This window comes from Theobroma cacao, chromosome 7 (genome assembly GCF_053813885.1).
Source record: "Theobroma cacao isolate CCN51 chromosome 7, ASM5381388v1, whole genome shotgun sequence".
Classification (NCBI taxonomy): Eukaryota; Viridiplantae; Streptophyta; class Magnoliopsida; order Malvales; family Malvaceae; genus Theobroma; species Theobroma cacao.
This window is the reverse complement of record NC_142645.1, coordinates 3,773,708-3,800,464: the sequence shown is the minus strand read 5'-3', so window position 1 is coordinate 3,800,464 and position 26,757 is coordinate 3,773,708. Positions and strand designations below refer to the sequence as shown.

Sequence of the window (26,757 nt, the reverse complement as noted above, 5' to 3'; positions counted from 1 at the left end):
TTTTGTTTGATTTATGCTAGCAAATATATTAGTTTGCCGAAGGATTTAAGAAGGAAATTTAAGAACAAGGTAGTTTCCTGGATAGTGCATCCTCTAGCCACCAGGGTGACATTGCCAACATGAATTCTAGAAGTTAAAATCAATGAAAAATTAAAGAATGAATTTGGAAGTATTTGATGAGTGGTGAGGTAGGAATGATTAGAGTATGTGGAATGGGTGGCATAGGGAAAACTACCATCATGAAGGATATCAATAATCAATTGTTGAAGGATAACCAGTTTGATAAAGTGATATGGGTTGCATCAAAAGAATTGAATGTTTTCAAGTTGCAAGAAGATACTGTAGATTCTTTGCAACAATCTCTTTCAAAAGATGAGCTACAATGAGTAACAACATTATAGCATATTTTGAAGAGAAAGACATATGTGTTGATCTTAAATGATGTTTGGAAATGATTTTCTCTATTGGAAGTAGGTATCTCAAAATCGACATTAGATGTGGTAGGGGCTGAGCTAGCCAATTTTTAATTTTCAAAAAGAAAAAAGAAACATTTCGTTAGCTATGCAAAAGGTACGTCCAAAATAGAGGACAACAGGCCTCCAACCACCAAGAAGAGGAGTATGCAGATACCAAAATACAATCTACAGCAGCTAGATCAACCTGTGAACCCAAAAAACAAAATTTACAACCATCCAAATAATTTATTTTTATCTTTGGTAACATTAATTAATCAGAATCTTAAGTTATAACATAACTTTCATATTAAATATTAATACACAAGTTGGGCATTTATTTTAGTTTCCACATGAATATTCATGTTGCCAACTTTTGCAAGGAGATCTTAGTTTCCTGCTTTCACAAACTTAACTGAGAACCTTTAAGGATAGGAGAAGTACCAGCTCATCTGCCTCACTTGATCAGATTTGGATTCATGTTATTTGGAATGTTGATTCATAACATAGATTTATCATTTTTCCTTTCCCATAATTAGTTTGGTTCTCTGGTCTATGTTATGCTTCTATTCTCTTAATTGAATGAAAAATAATTGTAGTAACTGAAAATTGAAAAGGAATAATTCAAAAAAATTTAAGCACATAAAATTTTCACTTTTGTTAACACTAGTAATTTTCCTTGTTAATTTTATGTCTCTTACTTCTGCCTAAGAGGTTTGTGCTTAACAAGGAGCCAAGGAGGTTTGTGGATCATTTTAATTGACCTTTGGAATTCATCTTTCCAAATAATTTGAAGAAGAAATCAGGTACCTTGAATGTCATTTTACTCTCTCAATTATTCTCACAATTATTTCTTAAATGTCTTCTTGGGATATATTGTTGTCCTCCCAAGCTTTCTTGTTTTGATTATCTTTCGAAAAAATATATCTCAAGCTCACTCTTGTCAAATTCCCCTCATTGCTTTTGTTTTCTCTATCAAAAGGAAAGGGACTTCTAAATTTAAATAGACTATTTGTACTAGCCTTAATTTATTTTCTAATAAACCCCTAACATAAGGAAATATTTGAATATAGATCCTGTTGGATTCCTCGAGCCATGTAATTACAAAAAATTGAAATAGAAACGCACTGAAAATAAAAACTCGAGAACCCATACCAAGCTTCAACACGGAGTACCATGGCCGGCCATATTATATAACTATAAAAGAATATAGTTATACCTTAGCCTTGTAACACCCCGTGACCTCGTTTAGTAGTCAATAAGACCCTATCGACAAGACGAATGATCACTTGATGTAAATTTAAATGTCAAAAAGTGGTTACGGGTAAAAAAATAATTTATAATAAAATATTATTTTATGAATAAAATAATATTAAAATATTAATATTTTATTAATTAAGGGAATCAGTCTGAAAAAGGATTATATGATCAATTTAAGTAGGGGAGAAGAAAAATGAATGAATTTTGGAGATAAATGACGTAAGTGAGACCCACGTATTTTATTAAATCGAGTTAACACGGGTAAATAAATATTTAAATATTATGATGATACCATGTTGAAATACAATTTTGATATTTCGATTGTATACTTGTGAAAGAGTAAAGATAAAAGAAAAATAAAATTTTTTAAATGCGCCGAAAGGATCGAATTTTAAAATACGAAAGTTAGATGGTTATGTGGTAAATAAAATAAAATCAAGGATTAAGTGCAAATGTGTTAATTGAAGTTAATAAAAAATATATATAAAATATAATAATATAAATATATGGGAAGAGAGGGCAGCCGCCCATGTGATCAATATGCAACTTAAAAAGATAAAGAAAATAATAAGAAGAGAAGAGAATGATGGGGGCCGGACAATAATAAAAGAAAATGGTAAAAGTTGATGGGCAGCCGCCCATGTGTGCATTAAAAAGGGTCCTAAATTCATTTTTAATTAAGTGAAGAAGGTAAGGACCGACCTAAAGGAACCATGAAGAAAGTGTAGACACTATATTGAAAAAAAAAATGATGATGAAATGAAAAATGAAAAAATGTGTACGATTGGCAAAGTAGTGGGACGATACACTCAGGCAAAAACTGAGTGTATAAAGAGAGGCACTGTAGCACTCACCCCGGGGGCCACAACCTGCAAACCCAAAAAGCCACAACCAAAAACAAATAAAAAAACCTAGCAAAAAAATCCCCAAGAACCTGCAAAATGCTAGCAACCAGCAACCAAAAATCCCTAGCAACCTTCTAGCAGTCGAAAAAATACCACAATCCAGATAAAAAAAAATCAAATCCAAAAAAAATACAATGAGAAAGGAGGATTGATAGCTCGTTTTAAGGGAAGCTTTGGATGGGGTTTTAGTACCGTCGGCTGGAAGAGTCAGATCTTAGTTTTGGGTGTTTCAAATCTGGTAAGGGAGACCTTTTTTTTTATCGTCGGTTGAAAGAGAGATTTTAAGGTTTTGCTACTGGTAAAGAGGGAGCTTTGGAATCGACGCCGATCGGTAAGGGTAGGAGTTCCCTGCCACCGGTTAGAGGAGTTTAAAGTAGGGGGTCTTGTGAGCCGACGTTGAGAAAGAGCTGCTGGGGGCGACGTCGAACGGCGAAGAGATCGGTGAAAGAGCATAAAGGCCGACAAAGGAAAAAGAGAGAGAGAGAGTTGAGGAACCCGACACCGGTGAGGGAGAGAGGAGAGAAGAGAAGTGAAATTTTAAGAGTGAGAAGAGAGAATCCGACATTAGAGAGAGAAACAAGTGAAGAAAAATGGGGAAAAGCAAAAAAGAAAGGATTATATACTAGGGCAGGTAGGGGTAAAACGACGCCGTTTTGAGGAGGTAGGATTTGGTGGCTCAGAGGCCTTCGAAACGGCACCATTTTGACTCAGAGAAGCTGAGTATTTGGGGCAAGCTCATGGGCTTTCCGCCAGTCTGAGGCATCTTGGACTGGATTGGGCCTAAACCTTGGGTAAGATTTAAATTCTTAATTTATTGGTTTATTATGTGGTATTTGTGTTGATTGTTTAAGTTAGAAATTTTTTTAATGTAGCTTTATGTTAAAGGTAGTAAAATAATATAAAAAGGTATATTAATGTTGAAGAATGAATCTTAAAATATATTAGGAAAGAAAATCATTAAAATAATTAAAAAAAATACAAAAATACAAAAATATGTAAGTAAAAAAAAATAATAATAGAGATGTTTAAAAATGTAAAAATGTGACGAAAAAGAGATTGGAATAGACAAGAAAATATATAAAATATATGTGCAATTATATGAAAATAAATAATAGCAAAATTAGGTAGAAAGATTATTTAGTTATGAAAATAGATCCAAGAATAAAAATATGTAGGAAAATAAATGAACATTTAATTAAAAATTAATAATATAGTAAATAGGTTTAGAGGGACATTGTACATGGAAAAGTAAGCATTTAGTGATGTGAATGGATTTATTTAATATACACATAGAAAAGGAAATATATGACTAAATTAAGAATATGGGTAAGAGAAAATATAAAATGTAGGAAGAGTTGAAACGTGAGATATAATAATAATACACTTAACTAGGTGAGTCTACATGGGGAAATCATGAATGGAAAAGAATTCAAAAAAATAAAAAAATAATAAAAATAGAAAATATAGTAGAATAAAATATGTAATTGTCAAAGTATTTCAAAGGATAGTTTCACAAATGAAAAAGAATGAGAATGGGACAAAGTGATGAGTTATTCAATTTAAATAAGATAAGTAAACAATATCGATGATGGGATGATCGGTCGGGACGCGAGAAGTCATAATCCCTAGCTTATGTTCCCTAAGTTCAGAATTTGAATCAAGGCTTCACCAGTACGATGGGAGGGCCTCGATTTCAAGATCTTGAAATTTTTAATAAATAAAGAATTTGACTATACAAAAAATTACTCAATAAAAATAATAAATAAATAACAATAGATAAAAATAATAATAATAATTCGAATATATAGTAAATAATTAATTTGTAAAAATGCAATATACATGACATTAAATAAATAAAAATAAATAAATAATAATAAAAAATTTAAAACAATAACTAATTTAAAATTAAGCATTAAATCTCAAGTGGCATAAACTATGAATTAATAAATATTATAAAAAATATGAAGACAAAGATTAAAAAAAAAGAATTAAATATAGATATATAAAATAAGATTTTAGGCACTAGGTTTGAATAAATGATTGCTTACAAAAAATAGTAATAAGAAAAAAAATAAAAATATGATAATAAAAAATAAAATAAAAATAATAATAAATGACCAAAAAATAGATAATTGTATTAGCATAGCATATATATTGCATCATGCATATCATTGCATATAAATATTTCTGTTTTCGAGTTTAAGCCTAGATGATGGGATCTTCTAAGGATTTTGCGAAGGTGGGTATTCCTCGAAAAGTTTTATAGGTGAAAAGGTGTCTCCGGGTCCCACCAGTATGATGAGATGGCTCGAGAAACATCTTTAATAACAGGCTTTTGTCCGAATTAGGTTCATTATGCACGAAAATATTATTTTAAAAGAAAACGTACGATGACCCCGATGATGAGAATTATTCATTGAATTTACAAAGGCGAGTTTCTCGGATAATTCCTTAGGTGAGAGAACACCCCAGATCCCACCAGTATGATGGGCGGATTCGGGAAAACATCCTCGATAAAAGGCTATTCGTCCGACATTTTTTATCTCACGCCATGCATTTCATCTTACTTTACATTTGCATTCCATTTTAGGTTGAATAGGAGATAAGATAAGTTAATAATAGGTAAGGAAATAAAATGAACTTAAAAAATAAAGCCTAATAGGATAATCTAAAAATAGTACCGTTCATGGAACGGGCGTCCCGGGGGTGCTAATCCTTTACCGGGAGTAATAGTACTCCCGAACTTAAATCTAAAAAAATGTAGACCAGTTCAAGGTTCTTTTCGGTGGGCTTAAAATTAATTTAAGGCTTTATCGATTAGAATCAAGTCAATAGGTGGCCAATCGCACCTAGTAAAAAAGATTGGTGGCGACTCCTAATCCTAAATTTTTTAGATTAGTTTTCATCCCGTCTGGCGGTCAGGTTCCCGGACCCGCACGTTACGACAGAAAGAAAGAGAAGAAATGATGGAGGGGCTGGCCAAGAGAGCTTAAAGAGATGAAAGAGAAAAAAAATAGAGAAAGAAAAGAAATGTAATAGTCGGCTATTTGAAGGAGAAAAAGGAAAGAGAGAAGCCGGTTGTGAGGGAGAGAACGAAGCCAGCCAAAGCTGAGAGGAAAAGAAAGAAGAAAGGAGAAAGAAATGGAGGAAAAGAAAGAAAGAGAGGAAGCAGTTGGTTGTGAGTGAGAGGGAAGAGGTGCCGCCAATTTTGAGTGAGTTAAAGGGAGGAAAGGAAGCAGCTTTTAAGATAATGAGAGAGAAGGGATGCCATCAATTTTGGGTGAGGAAGAGAGAGGAAAGGCGACAGCTTTTGGGGTGAAAGAGAAGATCAATGGAAGCTGTTAATGTTAGAGAGAAAAGGGAGTAGCCAAATTTTAGAAAAAAAAAGGAGAAAAAATGGTAAGTTAATATTATATTAAGGTTTATGGGTGGTTTAATATTGTGCATATTTTGGATGAAAAATATGCAATTTGGTTAAGGAATTTTTATTAAGCTACTCTCCATACAAGTGTGTGATTAAGTATATTGGGTTTAAATTGTTGCTAGAAAAGTTTGTGTGAAAGCGTGCCGGACGAAGTACGTGACTGGTAAATAAGAATAATTATACACACGTACGAATCAATAGCGACGTAGTAATCCCGCTATTATGAGGTGAGTAGGGGGTGCCAATTTTAAAATTTTTGTAAATATATACCTATACGTATGATTTATTTTAAAAGCGAAAATTATGGATAGCATGTGCTGGTAGCAATATTAGGAAATTGTGGTTGTAGATTATGTTTAGAAATCGTTTCGAATATATATATATGTATAAATTATATGTAAAGTATTTTGAAAATCGAGAAACAAGCCCTTCATACTGTTTTACATAAAAATCTGTGCCTTATATTTGTGCAGTGTGCATTCATGGTTATAGTGCTTATACACCATGCGAATTATTATTTTGAAATTCATGCATAAATATATTTTGAGAAAATGATAGATTTTATCATACCCTATGTTGAATACTTTGGAAATAATTTTGAAACGAGATTTCAAGGACATAAAAGTGATTTCTAAAATGGTTTTATAAACCGAGAGATTCAAGAGTAGACTGGTTGTCACTTCGGTTAAGTGTGACTCTCGTGCACGAGTGAGCTATAGCTAGAGAACCTTTGGGTCACCGACGGGAGGTTAGGCGTAGCGAGAACCACGGCCTGTGATATATGTATGCGTGGCTAGGCCACCAGATGAGTATGCGGTTGCGACCGCTTGATATCTCTAATGTCGGCCAATATCGTTGAGACTGCCATGACATGTGGGATCCAGTGGAGTGAGGCTCCCAGAGGTTATTACGTGGTAGAGGGACCACGAATTTTATTTGATTTTCCACTCGAGACAAAAATCTCTTTGGATTTCAGACTCTTATTTCTTGCATGGTGAAAATGAAATTATACGATTTTCTGCAACTCCCTCTGGTTTTACTGTTATATGAATTTTACCCTCGCGTGCGAGGCGATTTGCGAACTGTGTATAAATCTGGTTACTATTTGGTTTCACGGGAGCTTGCCCAACTTTATTGATTTGATTTGAGTATTAAATGAGATAATTTTGACTGGAGATATCTTTTACAAATACGAGGTTTAAAATGATATTTTACTGATTTAGTTTAATAATGATTATTAACCTTCTCACTGCACAAAAGTTTGCTTACTTGATTTGATAAAATTATGGTTGATTATAACTTACAAGAGATTCTCGATATTTTCTTTTATACATATAAGGCACAAATCTCTGTTTGAATTAAATATTTTTTTTATCTACTCTTGAAATTTTATTATTCAAAATCTCTACCTTATTGCTTATTTCCCATCTACGCCCTACTCACGAAGCCAATGATCACTGAGTTTGTGAGACTCACACCCCTCTTTTTTTCGTTTTGCAGATAAGGATCAACATAGCGTGTAATCATCGGTGTGTACAGTCCACTGCAAATAGGTAAAGGTATCTCATAGTATTTTATCCTGAGTCACTTTGCTGTTAGAGGTTGAATCGTAGTACTTTGTTTATTAAATTGTAAATGGATATTGATGTTGACATAAGTAAATAATTGGAGATTATGGATTTTAATGTATATACTTGTGAATAAATGGTTTAAAGATTGAATTGACTATTATGTTTATAGTTCAAATTATGATATGATAGAATAATGTTTTAAGTACCGACAAAGAATAGTGATTGTATATAGTGAACTAACGGGCATTGCGAGAAAGGCTTGCTCGAGATTTGGCGAGTCTTTCCCGGAGGTCTTAGATGTCGGTAGCGACCGAGAAGGGGTCGTTACAAGCCCTTGGTATGTACAAATATGTACAGAGCAACAAATATATTTCTCCACCTGAATGTACATCAAGGTTCGATTGTTGCAAACCCAAACAGTCCAAATGTATGAACTCCGATGTAGTCCACACAATCACTATGAACTCGAACCTTCTTCAAGAGGTTGGGGCTATTTTTGACCAGATCTTGTGCTTGCAAGGAAGTTTACCAAACTCAAGTGTTTTGCTTTCTCTCTGTCTTGGCCGAACCTAGAAGGAAAAGCTTTTTCTCTCTTCCTAATACAATGTGAGGCTATAGCAAGACTAAGAGGAGAAAAACACTAAGTAATTTTTTGACTAAAACAACATATTTATAGGTTAATATAACATTTAGTTATCACCATATAACTTTTAGATAATTAAATATTTGATCCCATGGTTTACTTAAACATTTTAATTAAGCCCAATAGAAGTTCATAACCTCTATTCAATTAAGTCCCATTTAATTATAAAAGCCCATTTTAATCTTATCATAGTGATTTTATGTGTGTGACCCATTAGGCTCCTAACAAGTTGGTAAAAGACTTGAATTATAATTCTAATAAATTAGGCTTAAATGAATCATATTCATTATCAATTCCCAATTGATTAATTCAATTCCATAACCCAAGATTGACATCTAGCAATACATCATGGTCACCCAAATATTAGGAAAGTCAATATTAGTAAATAGTGTTAGAAATCTAAACATTATTCTCATAGACTATGGAATTAAAAACTTCTTGTTTCTACTAACGTTTTCAAAAACATTATTTTTGCTTTTGTTTTTCTTTAGAAGAACTCGTAAAATTTTGAATTTTATTAACATTTTTTTGTAACATCTTCTACATATATATATATATATATATATATATATATATATACATATATAAAATAGTATATGAAAACATAGAATTTTAGTCAAATGTACAAGCGTCAGACAAAAATTATAGAAAAATTAATTCATAACCGGCTGGGAATTTGACATATAATAAAAGGTTCTGGTGTGAATGAAGTACCATCAACCTTTGAACTTAGCCTAAGTTGCCTCCACCCCTTTAAAGTATATAAAATCCTCGTTGAATTGAGACAAGGAAAGAAATATTAATAAACAAGTTGGGCATTTCATATTAATCTTCCATTCCACCGATTTAAACCAAGATCCGCTAAAGATAGGAGAAGTAACAATTCTTTAGCTCACTTAATTTGGTAATTGAGCTGTATACTACTTTATATCACGATTTTTAATCTTTTGGTTCATGCTTTTTAGAATCTTATAATCTTTTGACATTGAAATTATTTGCACAAAATTATTTTGGTTCTTTCTTTGTCATGCTTCTATTCTCTTAATTACATTGAAATTAATTATAGTGAGTAAAAATAGGAATAATTCCAAAAACTTTAGCAAATAAGCTTTTCACCTTCATAACACTACTGAATAAACACTTCCATCTTATCTTTGCAAACTAGAACGTGTGATCAACAATGGCAGGTGGGCATACTACAATTGCTTTCAATGTTGATGAAGATGATTACCAGACATTTATCCAAAGCCTAAGATCCATACTCTCATACTCCACATCACATGATATCAATGTGCTCATGCCACAGACGCAGCCTCTAAGCTGGTTAGATATTCGCCTAACTTTTGGTGATTCCACCATCATCTTGAGGATCGACAAGAGAAATCTATATGTGCGTGGATACTCGAGAGATGATGGTGCAACATTTTGGGAGTATAAGATACATCTTTGATTCGTGGATCGAGACCTCTCACATATACCGGAAGCTATGTAGATGGTTTAACTTTGATTGATGTTGCCAATGTTAACCGTCAAACTGTTCCGTTGGTTTTATCTAATTTGCGTACTGCCATTCTTAACCTAGCAAGAAATGAGGACCCAACCCAAAAAGATGCATTGCAAGATTGTGCTAGAGCACTGTTGGTTTTAACTCAGATGATTGCTAAATCTACTAGGTTTCAATTAATAACCAACCACATTGTTACAAATTGGTACAATTCTGCACCACTCACTTGGCAACTCGTCGGGTTACAACAGGGGTTTGGAAATTTTTCCAACGCTGTCCAACGTGCTGACCTCCCCTATTGGACAAATAATACGCCCTTGCCTAATGTCGCGAATCCTAATGAATGCAACATTTGGACCACAGGTCAGGCCATTGCCACACTTGGGATCTTGTTGTATGTCCCGCGCACAAGCAGGCGCAAGAAACGCCAAGCTGATGTTGATGTTGGCAATGCTCATAATGCAGATATTGCTGCTGTTCCTAATGCTGATACAAATGTTTCATACGTGCGTACCTTGGTGAGCATTGAGTATGTACGTGTGAACAATATTGATGGTGAAAATCCAGGTGACCTCTATGGAACGGTGAAGTTCAAGGACTTCTGGGGCCTTCATACAGTGTATAATCGAAGTTCAAGTGACTACGAGAGCAAAGGTCCTGGTGGATTTGCCACATTGACAGGCCCTTCTACCGCTATTTCGGGTAGTGATGTGTTCGTTATCAACGTCAGTTTGTGGGATCATGATAGCTTGTCCCCCGACGACGAGATTGCTCAAGGCGACATCTTGTGGGAACCAAGAAATGAGAACTTAACTTTCACCAATTACGACAAACGTTTAGAGAAGGTTGTGTATGGTGAAAATGGCAATGTCACAGTGGGTTATTCCGTTGTAAGACGAGCTCTCAACGCTGCTGTTGAGGTTTTGTTGATCAATAGGGATAATGAATCGCCAGCGGATGTATATGGAACAATCAAAGCTTCACAACATTTCGAGGGATCATCGACATCCCTCACATTGTTTGAGAAATCATCCGATGAATATGTCCAAGTGCGTCCCTATCATTCTATTCCCTTGACTCGTTCAGTTGTGGTAGCACCAATGAGTTCCGGGTTAATAATAACGACAGATTTATGGGATTATGATACTGCGTCATCTGATGACCAAATTGCAAAGGGAAGTGTACACTTTGATGCAATGGTCGGAACCCAAACCAAGAGCATATACAGTGAATATGGTGAAGTGCAAGTATCCATCACTTGCGAGTAATTGAGGAAGCAACACCCCCCTTGCCCACCCTTGCTCACTGGTTGGTCGATTGGGATATATAGTAAATAAATGGAGTGGGTAGGGGATGAATATTGTTGGTCTGTAATATATTTTGAATTGTTTGCAAGAGTTGTGTCACTGCTAGTGTATGGTATTTTGTATCTGTTTTATTTTGTTTTGGAAATTGGATGTAATGCTAATACAATAAAGTTTGCTTTTTGTTTGATTGATGCTAGCAAATATATTAGTTTGCCGAAGGATTTAAGAAGGAAATTTAAGAACAAGGTAGTTTCCTGGATAGTGCAGCCTCTAGCCACCAGGGTGACATTACCAACATAAAATCTAGAAGTTAAAATCGATGTAAAATTAAAGAATGAATTTGGAAGTATTTGATGAGTGATGAGGTTGGAATGATTAGAGTATGTGGAATGGGTGGCATAGGGAAAACTACCATCATTAAGGATATCAATAATCAATTGTTGAAGGATAACCAGTTTGATAAAGTGATATGGGTTGCATCAAAAGAATTGAATGTTTTCAAGTTGCAAGAAGATATTGTAGATTCTTTGCAACAATCTCTTTCAAAAGATGAGCTACAATGAGCAACAACATTATAGCTTATTTTGGAGGGAAAGAGATATGTGTTGATCTTAAATGATGTTTGGAAAAGATTTCCTCTATTGGAAGTAGGAATCTCAAAATTGATATTAGATATGGCAGGGGCGGAGCTAGCTAGCTTTTGTTGGGGTGGGGGGGGAGGGCAAAGACGAAGACGAATAAAGGTTAAAATTTTTAAAAATTAATAGAATGCATTTAAACAACAATTAAAAGATTCGTAATAAAAAATAATTTTATATAACATATAAATAAAAAGGAATAAGAAAGAAAAACTTACAAAAAAGTTCTACTCGACAATGTTTTCTAAATTTATAAAATATAATGTATAAAATATAAGTAGTTAAATACGATATATAGAATTTCACACAATAGTTAAATAATATAAATAGAAAAAAGAATCAAATAGAAAACTTTGCCTTATCCAAGTTCACAAGATCATAAATCTATCTTTTAAAGAATGAAATGTGTTTCATTATTTAATTACATAAAAGAGAGTAAAGCAAATTAAAAGAACAAAAAGAGAAGAGAAAGAGAAAAAGAAAGAGAGGGAGAAAGAGGCGTGAATAAATTTAAATTAGGGTAACGTTGATTAGGACCTGTATGGGTCATTTTATTATTTATATTAATTATTAAATTAAAAATTATTTTGAGGAGCATTAAAAATATATAATAAATAAAATATTTCAAAAATTTTGGGAAGGCCACAGCCTCCATAAATATACTACTCTCCAAGATTATTAAAAATATTTAATAATTAAAAAATTTTAAAATTTTTGGGGGATAATGCTACCCTCCACCCTTGAGATATGGGAAGGAAAGTTGTACTCACTACTAGATCCATTGAGATCTGTAAATCTATGGATGGTATGGTTGTCAAACTGCAATCGCTTTTAAAAAAAGGTGTCCAATGAACTTATTCTTAGATCATGTGGGGCATAGTGTTGAGTGAGATAAAAATTTAAAAGACATTGTCAACAAAAATGTTGAGTCATGTGGTGGTTTACAACTTAGTATTGTGACAATAACTAGTAACATGAAAGGGGTAGATAATATTTGTGAATAGAGAAATGCACTAAATGAATTAGAAGAGCGGTTACAACTATGAAAGGATTGGAAATTAAAATATTTGGATGTTTGAAATTTAGTTTTGGTCGTTTGTGAGATACAAAATTCAAAATTGTTTCTTATATTGTTTTTTGTATTTTGAAGATTTTGAATTCTTGACGGCTTAGAGACCAAACAAGTAATGCATGACAGAACCCGTAGCATTTTAAATAAGATTGAAAATAATTGCTTGTTAGAGAGTGTTATAACTTAAGTGAGAAAGTTCCTATTAAGCAAAAAAAAGTGAGAAAGTTCCTTGAGTTTTTGATGATTAATATTATTGAAAATTGTTTTCTCTTTTTTTTATTCCTCTTATTAATGTTCGAATGATCAAAACTAAAAAGCATAGGCAAGACATATTCAAGAATTTGTGATGGTTCTTTAGAAGAACTGGTAAAAGTTTGAGATTTAATAACATAGTAGTAGAAGCAGTATCTTATATGGAGATGTAATATACATATTGGTTTTTAAACTATATGGAGTAGCTTATATGGAGCTTGTAGGACCAATTTTTGAATTGGTTAAGTGCTGTGTCATACTTCTCATGTGCACGCCTAGGGAAATTTGTTTGCCAGAAGATTGAAGAAGCAAAGGAAATTTATCAACGAGGTAATTGATGGGTCTCCAACTACTGGGATGACATTTCCAACAACATATCTAGAAGGTGAAATCAATGTAAAAGAACAAATTTGGGAAAACTCAATGGGTGATGAGGTTGGCATAATTGGAGTGTGTGGTATGGGAAACACTACTATCATGAAGCATATCAATAATCATTTGTTGAAGGAAAATCAGTTTGATGTAGTGATTTAGGTCACTGTATCTAGGAAATTCACTTGAATTGTATGTCATCTGGATTTGTTCTTGACAGAGGCTTTCATCAGAAAAAAAAAAATCTTCTTTTTGAGATTCAAATTCAGTTTCTGTATATGATTTAACTAATTATATTTGAAATTTGTTAAATCCTTTTATTAGGGGGTATCTTCAAGTCTTATATCTGAAAGAAGCATTATCCAATTTCACCAACGAGATTTCTAAAAGCAAGGCATAGAATGCCAATGCAAATGAATGTAACCTTACTTTCCCTTATGTTTGAACTAACTACAGATTGACTTGACAGTAATGGAGTTGCAATACTGGATTAGAATTATGTTAACCTCCAGTCAATATAGATTGCAAGGTTGAATCACTGCAACTTGTTTCAGTTCCTATTTTTCAATGGTCTTAACTTGACAGCATCATGTACCAAGGAAAGAAATGTCAAAGCCAGCTGAAGATAGTTTTCTCTATCTCCAAGAAGGGTTGAGACGTATAGAATAGTTCATATGCAGTGCTTTGTGTTTATTTCATAGATAGAGAGATTGAAGGACCAAACTGAAGCTTCATGTGATTAAGATATACAAATTCCATGTAATCTCATCATGTTTTGCTTCTTTGCTGCATTTGTGTAAGATAGTTTTCTTGTTTTAATTATCAAAAAGATCTGTAATTCCTTACTTATGTTTAGATTATATTAACCCACAATTGAAAATCTTTAGAACCGTTTAAAACGACTAATATTTACTTGCTTCTTTTTATTATTATTATTATTATTATTATTTTCAGTCATGATTATGTTTATTATTGTTGAAAATTAGATTTATGTCCATGTGATGCACGTGTGATGATTTAATTACAATACAGTTTTTTTTTTTCCAATTTAAAGAGATGTGAACATATAAAGTCAGATTTCCCTTTAGGTTTTCCACTAGTGACAACAGACATAGCAACAGTCTCACTCAATGGCTGACCCATGATACGAAAATTCCTTTGATTCTCCTCTCTGAAAACAAGATTATATGCCTCATCCAAAGATGGAAAAGACTTCATCACAATGATCTGTGATCTTAAGGCAGAGAAACTATCATACTTCAACTGTTGATACCCTATGCTTGAGTGTCGTTTTATTCAGTTAACTTTACCGTTTTACGTAATACGACTTTAGCTCATGTCGTTTTGCTCTTTTTTACTTAAAACACTACTTGAGTGTGTCGTTTTGATGGTGTTATATGGCTGTTAAGCCAGGTGTCCTCTGTTTCCTTTGTAGCTGTTGCCTAGCACTGAAACCAATACATGGATTTCAGTGCACAGCCAACCGAGTGTGTTTTTTTCCTTGTTTTCGAGGCATAGTGCCATTGCTATTTTTCCGTTTCCTTTCATTGTTCAGTGTGATGTACATAAGGTGAAATTAAAGAGAATGAGAGGCGGTGTGAGCTTCTGAGTGTGCTCTCCCCATTTTTATAGATTTTTTCTCCCTGTTCTTTGATCTTGCTCTTCCTCTGTAAAATTTCCTGATTAACAACCTTCTTCCTTCAACACTCCGGCTCATCCGGTGTTTTTCGGAGACAACTACCTTATTTGGGCAGTGAAATGCTATTCCTTACTTATATTTAAAATTTATTAATCCATAATTGAAATCCTCTTGGATTGTAAAACAATTCATATTTTCTTGGATTTATTATTATAATTATTGTCCAAGATGATGTTTATTATTATTATTGAAAACTAGATTTATGTCCATGTAATTTGCTTTATGTTTGTAGCAATTACTAAGCAGGTTATATATGTTTCGATTTTTAAACCGTATGGTGTATTCTGCTTCATTTTTAGTCCCAAGGAAGCATTTTGATATTGAACTTAATTTCTTTGAAGACCCTTGACTGCTCTTAAAATTTCACTTTAAATCTTGCCATACTGTATATATTTAACTTCATCAATTGATATTATATTCCATACTTGTTGAGAAAAAGTGAAAAGAAGAAAACATTTAATAGAAGAGATGAGCATTCTTAATTTGTCTGGGTACTGAAAAACCAAGCATAAGAATGCCCATCTTCACTACAATGCTTTCAATTTAAGAAAATAAATTTGCATCATATAGCAGAATTATGAGTTTCAGAATTTTCAGTGATTAACACTTCATTTTATAATTTTTACAAATAATTCTAGATTATCGTTATACGTAAAAAGTCTGAGAATGGTCCAACCAAGCTACTTGAGCAATATTTAAACCTTTATTAGGAGGAAGGATAATTTTATACATGTAATTATGTCATGTCAAGGTTCCAATGCAGTAAACAGTAGCTTGATTATCCAGCTGATACATTCTTTTAACATCTGTACATATTTATGGTCTTTGCCTCAAGACATAAAGAAAGTTGAGAGGACAAAATTGGAGTTAATGGAAAGTAGGACAAGTGCCCCATTGATAAAAATCCTACTTTCTCAGTCTTTGTTCAATTCAAATTTGAATTATTTTGAAACAGATGTTCCTAATTGCTATCTTCTTGGCTCTGTTTTGCTGCTTCTCTTTCTGATTTTAAACAGGATATGATGGAAATGCCCCAATTGACAACTGATAATCATGGAACCAATAAACAGGATATTTTCTGGAAGAGAATGAAGTGATAATTTGGTGTCTTGAACAATTGATGATCTGTTCCCCTTCCTTTTTTTGAGGTAATCTGAAATGGCTGACAAGCAAGAAGCTGAGTCTCCACCCGGCGCAAGCCTCATGTCTTTCTCAGTACTTTTATCAAGGGCTGAACTTCTTGTGCATAGTTTCTTCTATAACCAAGTCTTTCTATATCAGCAACAAGGAATTATAATTCATGACTTTTTTAAATTGGATTAATTCTCCTTTGAAACATAAATTTCGATTCAGTGAAAGTACGTTGAGTTTGCACTGCAAAGCATCAAGAATTGGTTTTATTTCGAAAATAGCTCTAGAGTGTGTGACAGGTTTTGTTGCTCCACATCGTCAATTAGTATTATTTTGCCAGCTCTAGGCATCCTGTTTGATTTGTGGCAAAGTCATAAAGTAACCAATTGATGGCAGAATTAAGCCAAAAACACAGAAACCCAGAGAGCAGATGGCATTATAAGTATCAGTTTTCCATCTTCCCTCGGCTAATGACAGGGTAGGTGCTGTTTCTATTTTTTTATGCCGGATGGTCATTGTTTAATCAAGTTGGTGCATTTCCTTTTCTGCCATTTCTTCATTTTATCTTTTTTTTTTTTGTCAGATTGCTCAGTTTCTAACTTTCCTTGTTGGAGTCATTGCAATGCCATAATGCATGACATAATAAAGCCAAAAGCATGAAATTTTATAGGTTTATGCTATTCAAAACAAATTGATTACGATGAAAGCAGGGGAATTTTAATAGCATTTGCGTAACATCAATTCTATTTGACCCTTAGGGCAGGTTATTGTAATTTTTTGGTAATTCAAAAGACAGATCTTGTACGTAGCCTATAAATTACCTTTTATGTAATCAGCTAAAATGTCTGTTAGAAAGACTTAACTATTGGCAATCATGTTCACTTAATAATTATTATTGAGAAGAAAAATAATCTCGATGACATTTTTTCAAAGTCTAAAAATGCATGCTTACTTAATTTCTTGCACTCTGATAAAAAAAAATTAGGCTCTGAGCCATTATGGAGATTATGAGATTAATATGAATATGGTTCTTTTAGATTGGTTGGAAATGTTCAATGGTTAGCCAATGCAAATGAATCCAACCTTATTTTCCCTTGTGTTTAAATTAATTACAGATTGACTTGACAGTAATCGAGTTGCAATACTGAATTAACAATTATGTTAACCTCATCTTAATATAGATTGCAAGGTTAAATCACTGCAACTTATTTCAGTTCCTATTTTTCAATAGTCTTAACTTGACAGCATCATGTACCCAGAAAAGAAATTTCAAAGCCAGTTTTGAAGATAGTTTTCTTTATCTGCAATAAGAGTTGAGATTTATAGAATGGTTTCAGTGGTCTTAACTAATAATCATACCGATAAGTAGGACAGAATTGATGAATCTCAAGGTTCCGTGCTGGAACAGAAATGTAATCACAATTCTTATTTCTTCAACAATTTAACTTTTTCTTTTGTCTTTTTTGGTTTAATTTCTCATTTCGCCTTCCTTTCTTAAGGTAATCTGAACGGGCTAATAAGAAAGAACCGAATTGCCATCAAACACAAGGCTCTTTGCAAGGGCTAAACTTCTTCATTCTGTGCATTCCATAGATTGACACCTTTCAGGAATGCTTTCATTCTAATGGCCCAAACAGGATAGTTAGAGCCATTGAAAATGGGTACGGTTTGCTGTGTGACAGTTGAGGCTGACATTTTGCCGAAGAATGAGCTTTTGATGAGTAAGAGAGAGCTTTAACAGGCACAAAGATCAGTTGTTTGCTCTGATACCATGTAAAGAAACTGTGAAAGAAGAATGAAACTATAATAGAGCAGATGAGATCATATACTGCTCTGGTATGGAGAGGAAAAAAAACAGAGAGGAATTTGCTAATATTCACACACACTGTATTCAACTATGACCAAAATATTTATACAAGCTATACAAGATTAACACCTATTAACATAAGAGACAAGTGTTGTAAAGCTAACCATGGACAAAGACCCCTCATAAACACTAGTGTACAACACTTAACAACCAGTACAATGAAGCAAAATACATAATAAACAAAATGATAAAGTCAATGCATGCTTTAACTCTAACAAGGTAACACTAAAAGAGTGGTTGAAACTTAGTGTCACTTTATTTTCATAATGTCTACAAATCCTCATATTTTTATTGCTTTTGATGATGTTCTGCAGTAGTGGTTATAAGGCACCAGAATATGCTATTGAAGGATTGTTTTGAGTAAAATTAGATGTCTTTAGCTTTGGTATATTATTGCTGGAGATTATAAAAGGGAACAAAAATAGAAGGCTTTACCATCCAACACAGAGCGGCAACCTTGTTGAACATGTCAGTTTCAGCAAATTTATTATAATCAAAATTTTTTTTTGCTTATCTTGGATTGATAAAACCTAAAAGGGATTCAATTTGCTGCAAGCATGGAGATTATGAAAAGAAGGCAGTGCTTCAGAACATGTTGAAGAATGCTTAGGAGAGCTTTGCAATCTATCACAAGTGATACGATGCATCCATATTAGTCTTTTTTGTGTACAACAGCATCCTGAGGATAAGCCAAGTATGTCATCTGTGATTCTGATGTTGGGAATTGAAATTGATTTGCTACACCCCAAACAACCTGGTTTTTTGTTTCAAAAAAGTCCACTTGAAGAAGATTCTTCATCAGACAAGCATGTATCTTCTTCAACAAATAAAATGACTCTATCTATACTAGATGCTCGATGATTGATTAACAGTATACTTAACTCTTTCATCTCCAAGGCATTATTAGATGATATTGATGATCAGTATGTCTTGTACCTTATGCTTTGATACCAGTGGTTTAGTCCCAATTTGAGCTTAGCACCCTGCAACTGCTTACTTGTGGGTGATGATATATATATATATATATTTGTCCCACAGAGACATTGACAAGATGACTGCACTGAAGCTTCATATAAATCAGAAATTAGGAAGGATTCTGTGCAATCTTTATTTTCCAGTTTTGTGTTCTAACATAAATTAGCATTTTCTTTCTTTAAAATTATAGTGAAATCTTTCTATATCAGCAACAAGAAAACGACTCAAGATCAGGCATCTCTTTTTTAAACTATAGATTCAGATTAATACAGTAAATATACTGCAGAACACTTGGAAGGAGAATTGTTCATACATAATAGTATAATTTAGATAAATATCTTAACGAACTAACAATTACCTAAGCTGTCTTAGTCAAGTAAGCCGTTCATACCAGTGTTACTCCCCGTATGAGTTTGCAAGCTTTTTGCTTAAATCCACAAGTATGAAGTTGCCTTGGAAGTAGTACTCTGTAGTATTAAATAGTTTCTTGTCTTGTACGAGTGAACGATAAGAAGTGAGGTCAATAATGGAGAAAGGAAAAGTGATTCTATCAGACATTATAGTGGAATTAGTGCCCCACAAACCACTTGTGCCTCCCTATTTCTCTAACCTTTTCATATTTTCTAACTTCTCATTTGACAAAGTAATCTTCTTGTATGAGTTTACCTCTCGGGTGCTTTCTTTCCACCAAACAATTATAATAGCTTAGATCACCTTGTATTCGCTCTCATTTTTTCAACTTTTATTTTATTTATATTTTCTTTATTTTAAACTAGCTTTAAGGGAAGTGACTTCCGAACCCAATGAAACTATGTAAGAGTTTCTTTCCCTTGTGAAAGAAAGTGACCTTATATTTGTACCTAGGTTTTAATCAGTCTAATAATCAACCACCTATTCATTGATGCAAGCAGTTTAATCTAAGAGCATCAGCAGATTGGTTACTTTAATCTTAGTTCTCTTGCTTAATTTCTTTGCTCTAAGGAACAAAGGGTTTAAGAGATCCCTATCATCCTCTTTTTTTTTTGTTCTCTGTTTTGCACTTGCTTTGTGTAAATCAAAAATAAGAATTTTGTGAAATCTCATTGTAAATTGATTTCATTTCTTTTATCTTGCACTTTATCAGACGTTTCATTGAGGAAGAGTCATTTAATCCTCACATCATAACAAAAATGAAAGCGCATGATAAGTCATTAATTATTTGTGGTTACTACATAAACTTAATAAACTTAATATATGTTCTTTGTCCCTACTCACATGACGGTTGAAGAACTGCATTTACTATAAGGTAGCTTTTCTGCACTCCATAAACTGCTAGTCATTACTGTTAAGGGCCAGGTAGAGCATGCAGAAGACAGCTAATGGTCTTTTGAAGGAAGACTTGCATACTAGTCAACGGTTATCAGTTTAAGCATGTTTGCTCTCTAAAATCTGCCAAACTGAAAAGTTTTTCTATGAATTTTACAAGCTTTGAAAGTTGAAAGCAATGGACATTCTGTCTCTAGATATTTTGAAGCTTTACCTTAAGACAAAAAAATTAGATAAGATTTTGCTGCCCTTGCGAAAGAATGTTTGTGACTTGTGAGGACAATAATGAAGGAGAGTAGGATAATGTTGTGACTTGTGAGGACAATAATGAAGGAGAGTAGGATAATGTTGTGACTTGTGAGGACAATAATGAAGGAGAGTAGGATAATGTTGTGACTTGTGAGGACAATAATGAAGGAGAGTAGGATAAGTGGCCCCATAATTCATCCACATTTGCATTATTGTGAAACAGCTCCAAGGAAAGTGACTTAACAACTTGTGCGACGACTTTGCATTTTCTTCATAATTCATTTTCTTCTCATAAAGGATAATTTTGAACATCTTGATTTCTTGACAAAGTTTGCAAAAAGAAGTTGGTTTCCTTCATTCACAAACTCAACCGAGACCTGTAAGGATAGAGCTTATTCGCCTTACTTCATCAGGTAATTAAACTATAAAATATCTTTGGGCTCATATTCTTTGGAATAAACTTATAACATAAATTCATCATCTTTCATTCCCTTCACATAATTATTTTGCTTCTTTGTTCTCTTAATTAGGTGAAAAATAATCATAGTGAGTGAAAACTGAAAAGTTAATAATTCTGAAACTTTAGCACATAAATTTTCTCTTTTATTAACAATATTAATTTTCCTAATTAATTTTATGCCAACTTGTTTCTTCTGCCTAAAATGTTTTCTGCTTAACAAGGAGCCAAGGAGGTATGTGGATCATTTTAATTTACCTTTGGGCTTCATCTTTGCAAATAATTTGAAGAAGAAACTAGGTATGTTGAATGTCATTAAACTCTCTATTTATTCCCACAATTATTTAAATGTCTTTTGGGTATGTGTATATATATATATATATATATCACAAACTTTTTTGTTTTAATTATCTTGTCAAAAAATATATCACAAGCTTTCTTACTTATATTTAGATTATATTAATCCACAATTGAAAATTTTTATAACTGTTCAAAAAATATTAATTAATATTTTCTGGTTGTTTATTGTTATTGAAAATTGGATTCTGTTTTTCTTTTTCCTCTTTGAGTAATGCTGTAATTAATATTCAATAATTTGTGATGGTTATCTACAGGGGGAAATGAAGATGTGATTCTTTACTTAAATCCCATAATTAGCCTAAGTTGCCTACACCCCTTTAAAATATGTAAAACCCTCATTGAATTGAGGCAAAGGAAGAAAAATTAATAAACAAGTAGGGCTTTTCATCTTACTTTGGTTTCCTGCAGAGTACTCATTGCGTTGACTTGCCTACTTTTACTAATAAATTCTCTTCCCATAAAAGATTTTGCAAGCAGAGACATCTGATTTTGCTCTTCTCTTCACAAATTTTGGAAGGAGATATTATTAATCTTCCCTTGTTCCACAAATTTAACCAATACTCTCTCAGGATAGAAGTACCAACTCATTGCCTCACTTATCCAAGCAATTGAACTGTCTACTCCTTTATATTATGACTTTTAATCTTTTGAATCATATGACGTTATAATATAATTTCATCGTTTTTTGACATAATTATTTTTGGTTCTTTCTTTGCCATGCTTTTAGTTTCTTAATTAGGCTGAAAATAATTATAGTGAGTAAAAAATAAGAATAATTTCAAAAACTTTAGCGAGTAAGATTTTCACCTTTAAAACACAACTGCTTTTTGTTCTTTTTATTAGTACTGACCTTCGTTTTTTTCAGTACAGCAGTTATTTCCCCCAAAAAAAAAAAATTGTAGCAAGGGGCCAAGGGAATTAATTTGCGACACATCGACTTGACATCTGCTCTTCATCTTTCCAAATAATTTGAAGAAGAAACCAGGTATTTTTATTGTCATTTTCAGTTCATTCTTGCAATTATTTTTCAAATGTCTTTTTGAGATATATTGTTGTTTTCAAAAGTTTTCTTGTTTTAATTATCAAAATAAAAGATATATTATTCCTTACTTATGGTTATATTGTAGAATCCACAATTGAAAATTTACAAACATGAATACAGTAAAACAATTTACTAAAAAAATAAAGAAATTGAATAATTCATCAAGGAGGTGAAAAACATAATTACCAGGTAATAATAAATAAAAGAGGTCATAATACATATATAGAATTAATTGAATAATTCAAAGAGATTTACAAAAAGAATAAATTAGCTTTCGAGGATGGAATCGGGACTAGGAAATATAGAAACTAAACATGAGTAGACAAAATATATGGGGAACAAAAAGTTAAATTAATTAAGCAACGTTAGTCTCTAACAAAAATGTACCAAGAGAGTCGAAAAGTTTACAGCTCATATTGATAAGGGTAAAATTTGAAGTAATTATATAAGGTAAATTTTGAATTTTGAATGTAAATTGTTGACTAACCATTAAATTGTAATAAGTATTAAAAAAATCAAATTAGAGTAATTATTAAAAAGACAGATTAATAGAAATAATAGCCAATAAAAGCTATGTGAAACAATTAGAAAGGAATGCAATGAAATCAATGCAAATTTTAATATTATAAAGTTTTTCTTTTGTTTGAGTTATGCTAGCAAATATATATTTTTGTGCAAAAAAACTCAATTTTAACATTAAATGGCAATTTCTTTATTCATTTAGGGTAATAATTAGAAATTCTTACCTAATCTAATTTAAATTTATATTAAATGTGTAAAATGCATAAATGGAAATAATTAAATTTAGTAAATTTAGTCTTCCAATATTAAAATTACATCTTGCCTTGATTAATTGATACATAACAATTATTTAATATATATACATCGCTACAACAAATTTGACTTAAGACAACATATTTTAAAAATGTCTTACTGAAAATATTTTAATAACACTTTTTTATACTTTTTAGAATATTTTTGTAGATTTAACTTTAATATATAAATTTTTAGATGCATTATGAATAAAATGTAACCATAGAAATTGCATACAAGCAAAGACTTCACTTTTTTATATTGCTACTAAATGTGAAAAATGTGAAATTAAAAGTTTAAAGAAGTGTGATTAAAACTCAATTTTGTTGTAGTACGTGTTAGAAAAACACACTATCAATGTAAAATCGTTTCTTTTTTTTTTTATCGAAAAATTTATCATTTATATATTTATATTAGATTGATTCTCTATTTACATCATCCTTTTATTAATGTTGTAATAGTCAAAGCTAGGAACCATAAATAGATATGATATATTCAAGAATTTGTGATGGTTCTATAAGGGGAAATTGAATTATATATATATGAATAGTGTTAAAACTGTAATTATTATACTCAAAGATTATGGAAAAACTTCTTGTTTCTAATAATGTTTTCATAAACATTATGTTTTTTCTTTAGAAGAATTGGTGAAAATTTTTATTTAGTAACACTTTTCTCTTGACATATTGCATATACATAATGTTGTATGAAAAGTATAGGATTTTAGTATAGGGAGGAACTTATGTCAGATGGAGATCTAATATATACACTACTGAACAAACACTTGCATCTTATCTTTGCAAACAAGAACGCGTGATCAACAATGGCAGATGGGCATACTTCAATTGCTTTCAATGTTGATGAAGGTGATTACCAGACATTTATCCAAAGCCTAAGATCTATACTTTCAAGCTCCACATCACATAATATCGATGTGCTCATGCCACAAACACATTCTCTAAGTTGGTTAGATATTCGCCTAACTTCTGGTGCTTCCACCATCATCTTGAGAATTGACAAGAGAAATCTATACGTGCGTGGATATTCAAGAGATGAAGGTGCAAAATTTTGGGAGTTTTCGGATTCATCTATGATTTCTGGATCGAGCCCTCTCGCATATGCAGGAAGCTATGTAGATGGTTACACCTTCATTGATGCTGCCGGACAAGATGTTACTCGTGAAACACTTCAGCTAGGTTTACCTAATTTAAGCAATGCCATTGCCAACTTAGCAAGAGCGTTGGACCCGAACTCGACCCAAAATAATGCATTGCAGAATTGTGCTAGAGCACTGCTGGTTTTAACTCAAATGATTGCCGAATCTACGAGGTTTCAATTAATCACGGACCACATTGTCAAAAACTGGTACAATTCTGCACCACTCACTTCACAACTCGTCGAGTTGCAGCAGGGCTTTGTAAGTTTTTCTAGTGCTGTCCAACGTGCTGACCTCCCCTGGACAGATAATACGCCCTTGCCTAACGTCCCGAACCCTAATAGAGCCCAAATTTGGACCGTAGGTCAGGCCATTGCCGCACTTGGGATCTTGATGGAGACAAGACCCGTGACAAGCTAAGCTGATGTTGTTGCTGGCAATGCTCATAATGCAGATACTGCTGATACAAATGTTTCATACGTGTGTACCTTGGTGAGCATCGAGTATGTACGTGTGAACAATATTAATGGTGAGGATCCTGGTGATCTCTACGGAACGGTGAAGGTCAAGGATTTTTGGGGCCTTCTACTGCTACTTCGGGCGGTGATGTGTTCGTCATCAGTGTTAGTTTGTGGGACTACGATAGCTTGTCCCGCGATGACCAGATTGCTCAAGGCGACATCGTGTGGGAACCAAGAAATGAGAATTTAACTTTCGCCAATTATGACAAACGTTTGGAGAAGGTTGTGTATGGTGAATATGGCAGTGTCATGGTGGGTTACTCTGTATTAAGACAAGCTCTCAACGCCACTATCCATGTTGTGCTGATAAATGGGGATAATGAATTACCGGCAGATGTGTATGGAACAATCAAAGCTTCGCAGGATTTAGGGGGATCGTCGACATCCCTCGCATTGTTTGAGAAATCGTCTAATGAATATGTCCAAGTGCGTCCCAATTATTCTATTCCCTTGACTCGTTCATTTGTGGTAGCACCAGCGAGTTCTGTGTTAACAATCACGGCAGATTTGTGGGATTATGATACGCTGTCATTTGATGACCAAATTGCCAAGGGAAGTGCACACTTTGATGCAGCGGTCGGAACCCAAACCCAGAGCATATATGGTCAATATGGTGAAGTGCAAGTGTTCGTCACTTCGAGTAATGGAGGAAACAACGCTCCCCTTGCCCAACCTTACCCGTCGATTGGTCGGTTGGGATACATAGTAAATAAATGGGTTGGAAAGGGGAGGAATATTCTTATGCTGTAATATATTTGGAATTCTTTGCATGAGTTGTGTCACTGTTAGTGGATGGTATCTTGTATCCATTTTATTTTGTTTGGAAATTGGATGTAATGCTAAATATAATAAAGTTTGCTTTTGTTTGATTTATGCTAGCAGATATATTTGTCTACCGAAGGAGTGAAGAAGGAAATTTAACAAGGTAGCTTCCTTGATAGTATGCAGCCTCTAGCCACCAAGGTGACATTACCAACACCAAATATAGAAGTTAAAATAGATGTAAATTAAAGAACAAATTTGGAAGTGTTTGATGAGTGATGAGGTTTTTCCGATTACAGCATGTGGAATGGGTGATATAGCGAAAACTACTATCATGAAAGATATCAATAATCAATTGTTGACGGATAATCGATTTGATAAAGAGATATGGATTACCATATAAAAAGAATTGAATGTTTTCTAGTTGCAAGAAGATATTGTAGATTCTTTGCAGCAATCTGTTCCAAAAGATGAACTGCAACAAGAAACAACATTATAGCATATTTTGGAGGAAAAGAGATATGTGTTGATCTTAGATGATGTTTGGTAACGATTTTTACTATTGGATGTAGGAATCTCAAAATCAACATTAGATATGGAAAGGAAAGTTGTTCTCACTAGTAGATTCATTGAGGTTTGTAAATCTATGGATGGCGTGGTAATCAAACTGCAACTGCTTTTAAAAAAAAGGTGCCCAATGCACTTATCCTTAGATCATGTGGAGCATAGTGTTGTATGAGATAAAAATTTAAAAGTCATTGTCAACAAAATGTTGAGTCATGTGGGGCATAGTGTTGAAGCATTATCCAATTTCACCAACGAGATTTCAAGCAGGGCAGAGAATGCCAACATCAATTTAATTATTTAAACATAGTTTTTTTCCTTTGCGCTTCCCCATGTTGTTCCAGTTGCTTGGTTTTTGACATGTCCTGTTTGAGTTTTAGCAAAGCCATAGACGATCAATGGATGACAGAATCAAGGCAAAAGCAGAAAAACTTGAAGAGCAGATAGTATTGTTTT

The 26,757-nt window shown here is 33.1% G+C and overlaps 2 protein-coding genes and 2 long non-coding RNA genes across 5 annotated transcripts; 3 read left to right on the top strand and 1 right to left on the bottom strand.

Moving 5' to 3' along the window:
- Window positions 1-9,435: 9,435 nt before the first annotated feature.
- On the top strand, window positions 9,436-11,027 carry LOC148761469 (uncharacterized). Its single transcript, XM_088808262.1, has 2 exons — window positions 9,436-9,601; window positions 9,694-11,027. Exons 1-2 carry the CDS (start codon window positions 9,436-9,438, stop codon window positions 11,025-11,027), a joined length of 1,500 nt encoding a protein of 499 aa, XP_088664388.1.
- Window positions 11,028-17,512: 6,485 nt separating this feature from the next.
- On the bottom strand, window positions 17,513-19,789 carry LOC148761468 (uncharacterized). Of its 2 annotated transcripts, none has more exons than XR_016027399.1 (3): window positions 19,431-19,789; window positions 19,034-19,163; window positions 17,513-18,012 (listed from the first exon to the last, which is right to left on the bottom strand). It is a non-coding gene; the product is annotated as an uncharacterized LOC148761468 (long non-coding RNA). The 2 variants fall into 2 exon arrangements; XR_016027400.1 differs by having other exon boundaries at window positions 19,464-19,789.
- Window positions 19,790-20,839: 1,050 nt separating this feature from the next.
- Window positions 20,840-22,411, top strand: LOC148761467 (uncharacterized). Its single transcript, XR_016027394.1, has 3 exons — window positions 20,840-21,039; window positions 21,308-21,383; window positions 21,698-22,411. It is a non-coding gene; the product is annotated as an uncharacterized LOC148761467 (long non-coding RNA).
- Window positions 22,412-24,388: 1,977 nt separating this feature from the next.
- On the top strand, window positions 24,389-25,725 carry LOC148761466 (uncharacterized). Its single transcript, XM_088808261.1, has 3 exons — window positions 24,389-24,818; window positions 24,909-25,018; window positions 25,120-25,725. Exons 1-3 carry the CDS (start codon window positions 24,389-24,391, stop codon window positions 25,723-25,725), a joined length of 1,146 nt encoding a protein of 381 aa, XP_088664387.1.
- The last annotated feature ends 1,032 nt before the right edge of the window (window positions 25,726-26,757 follow it).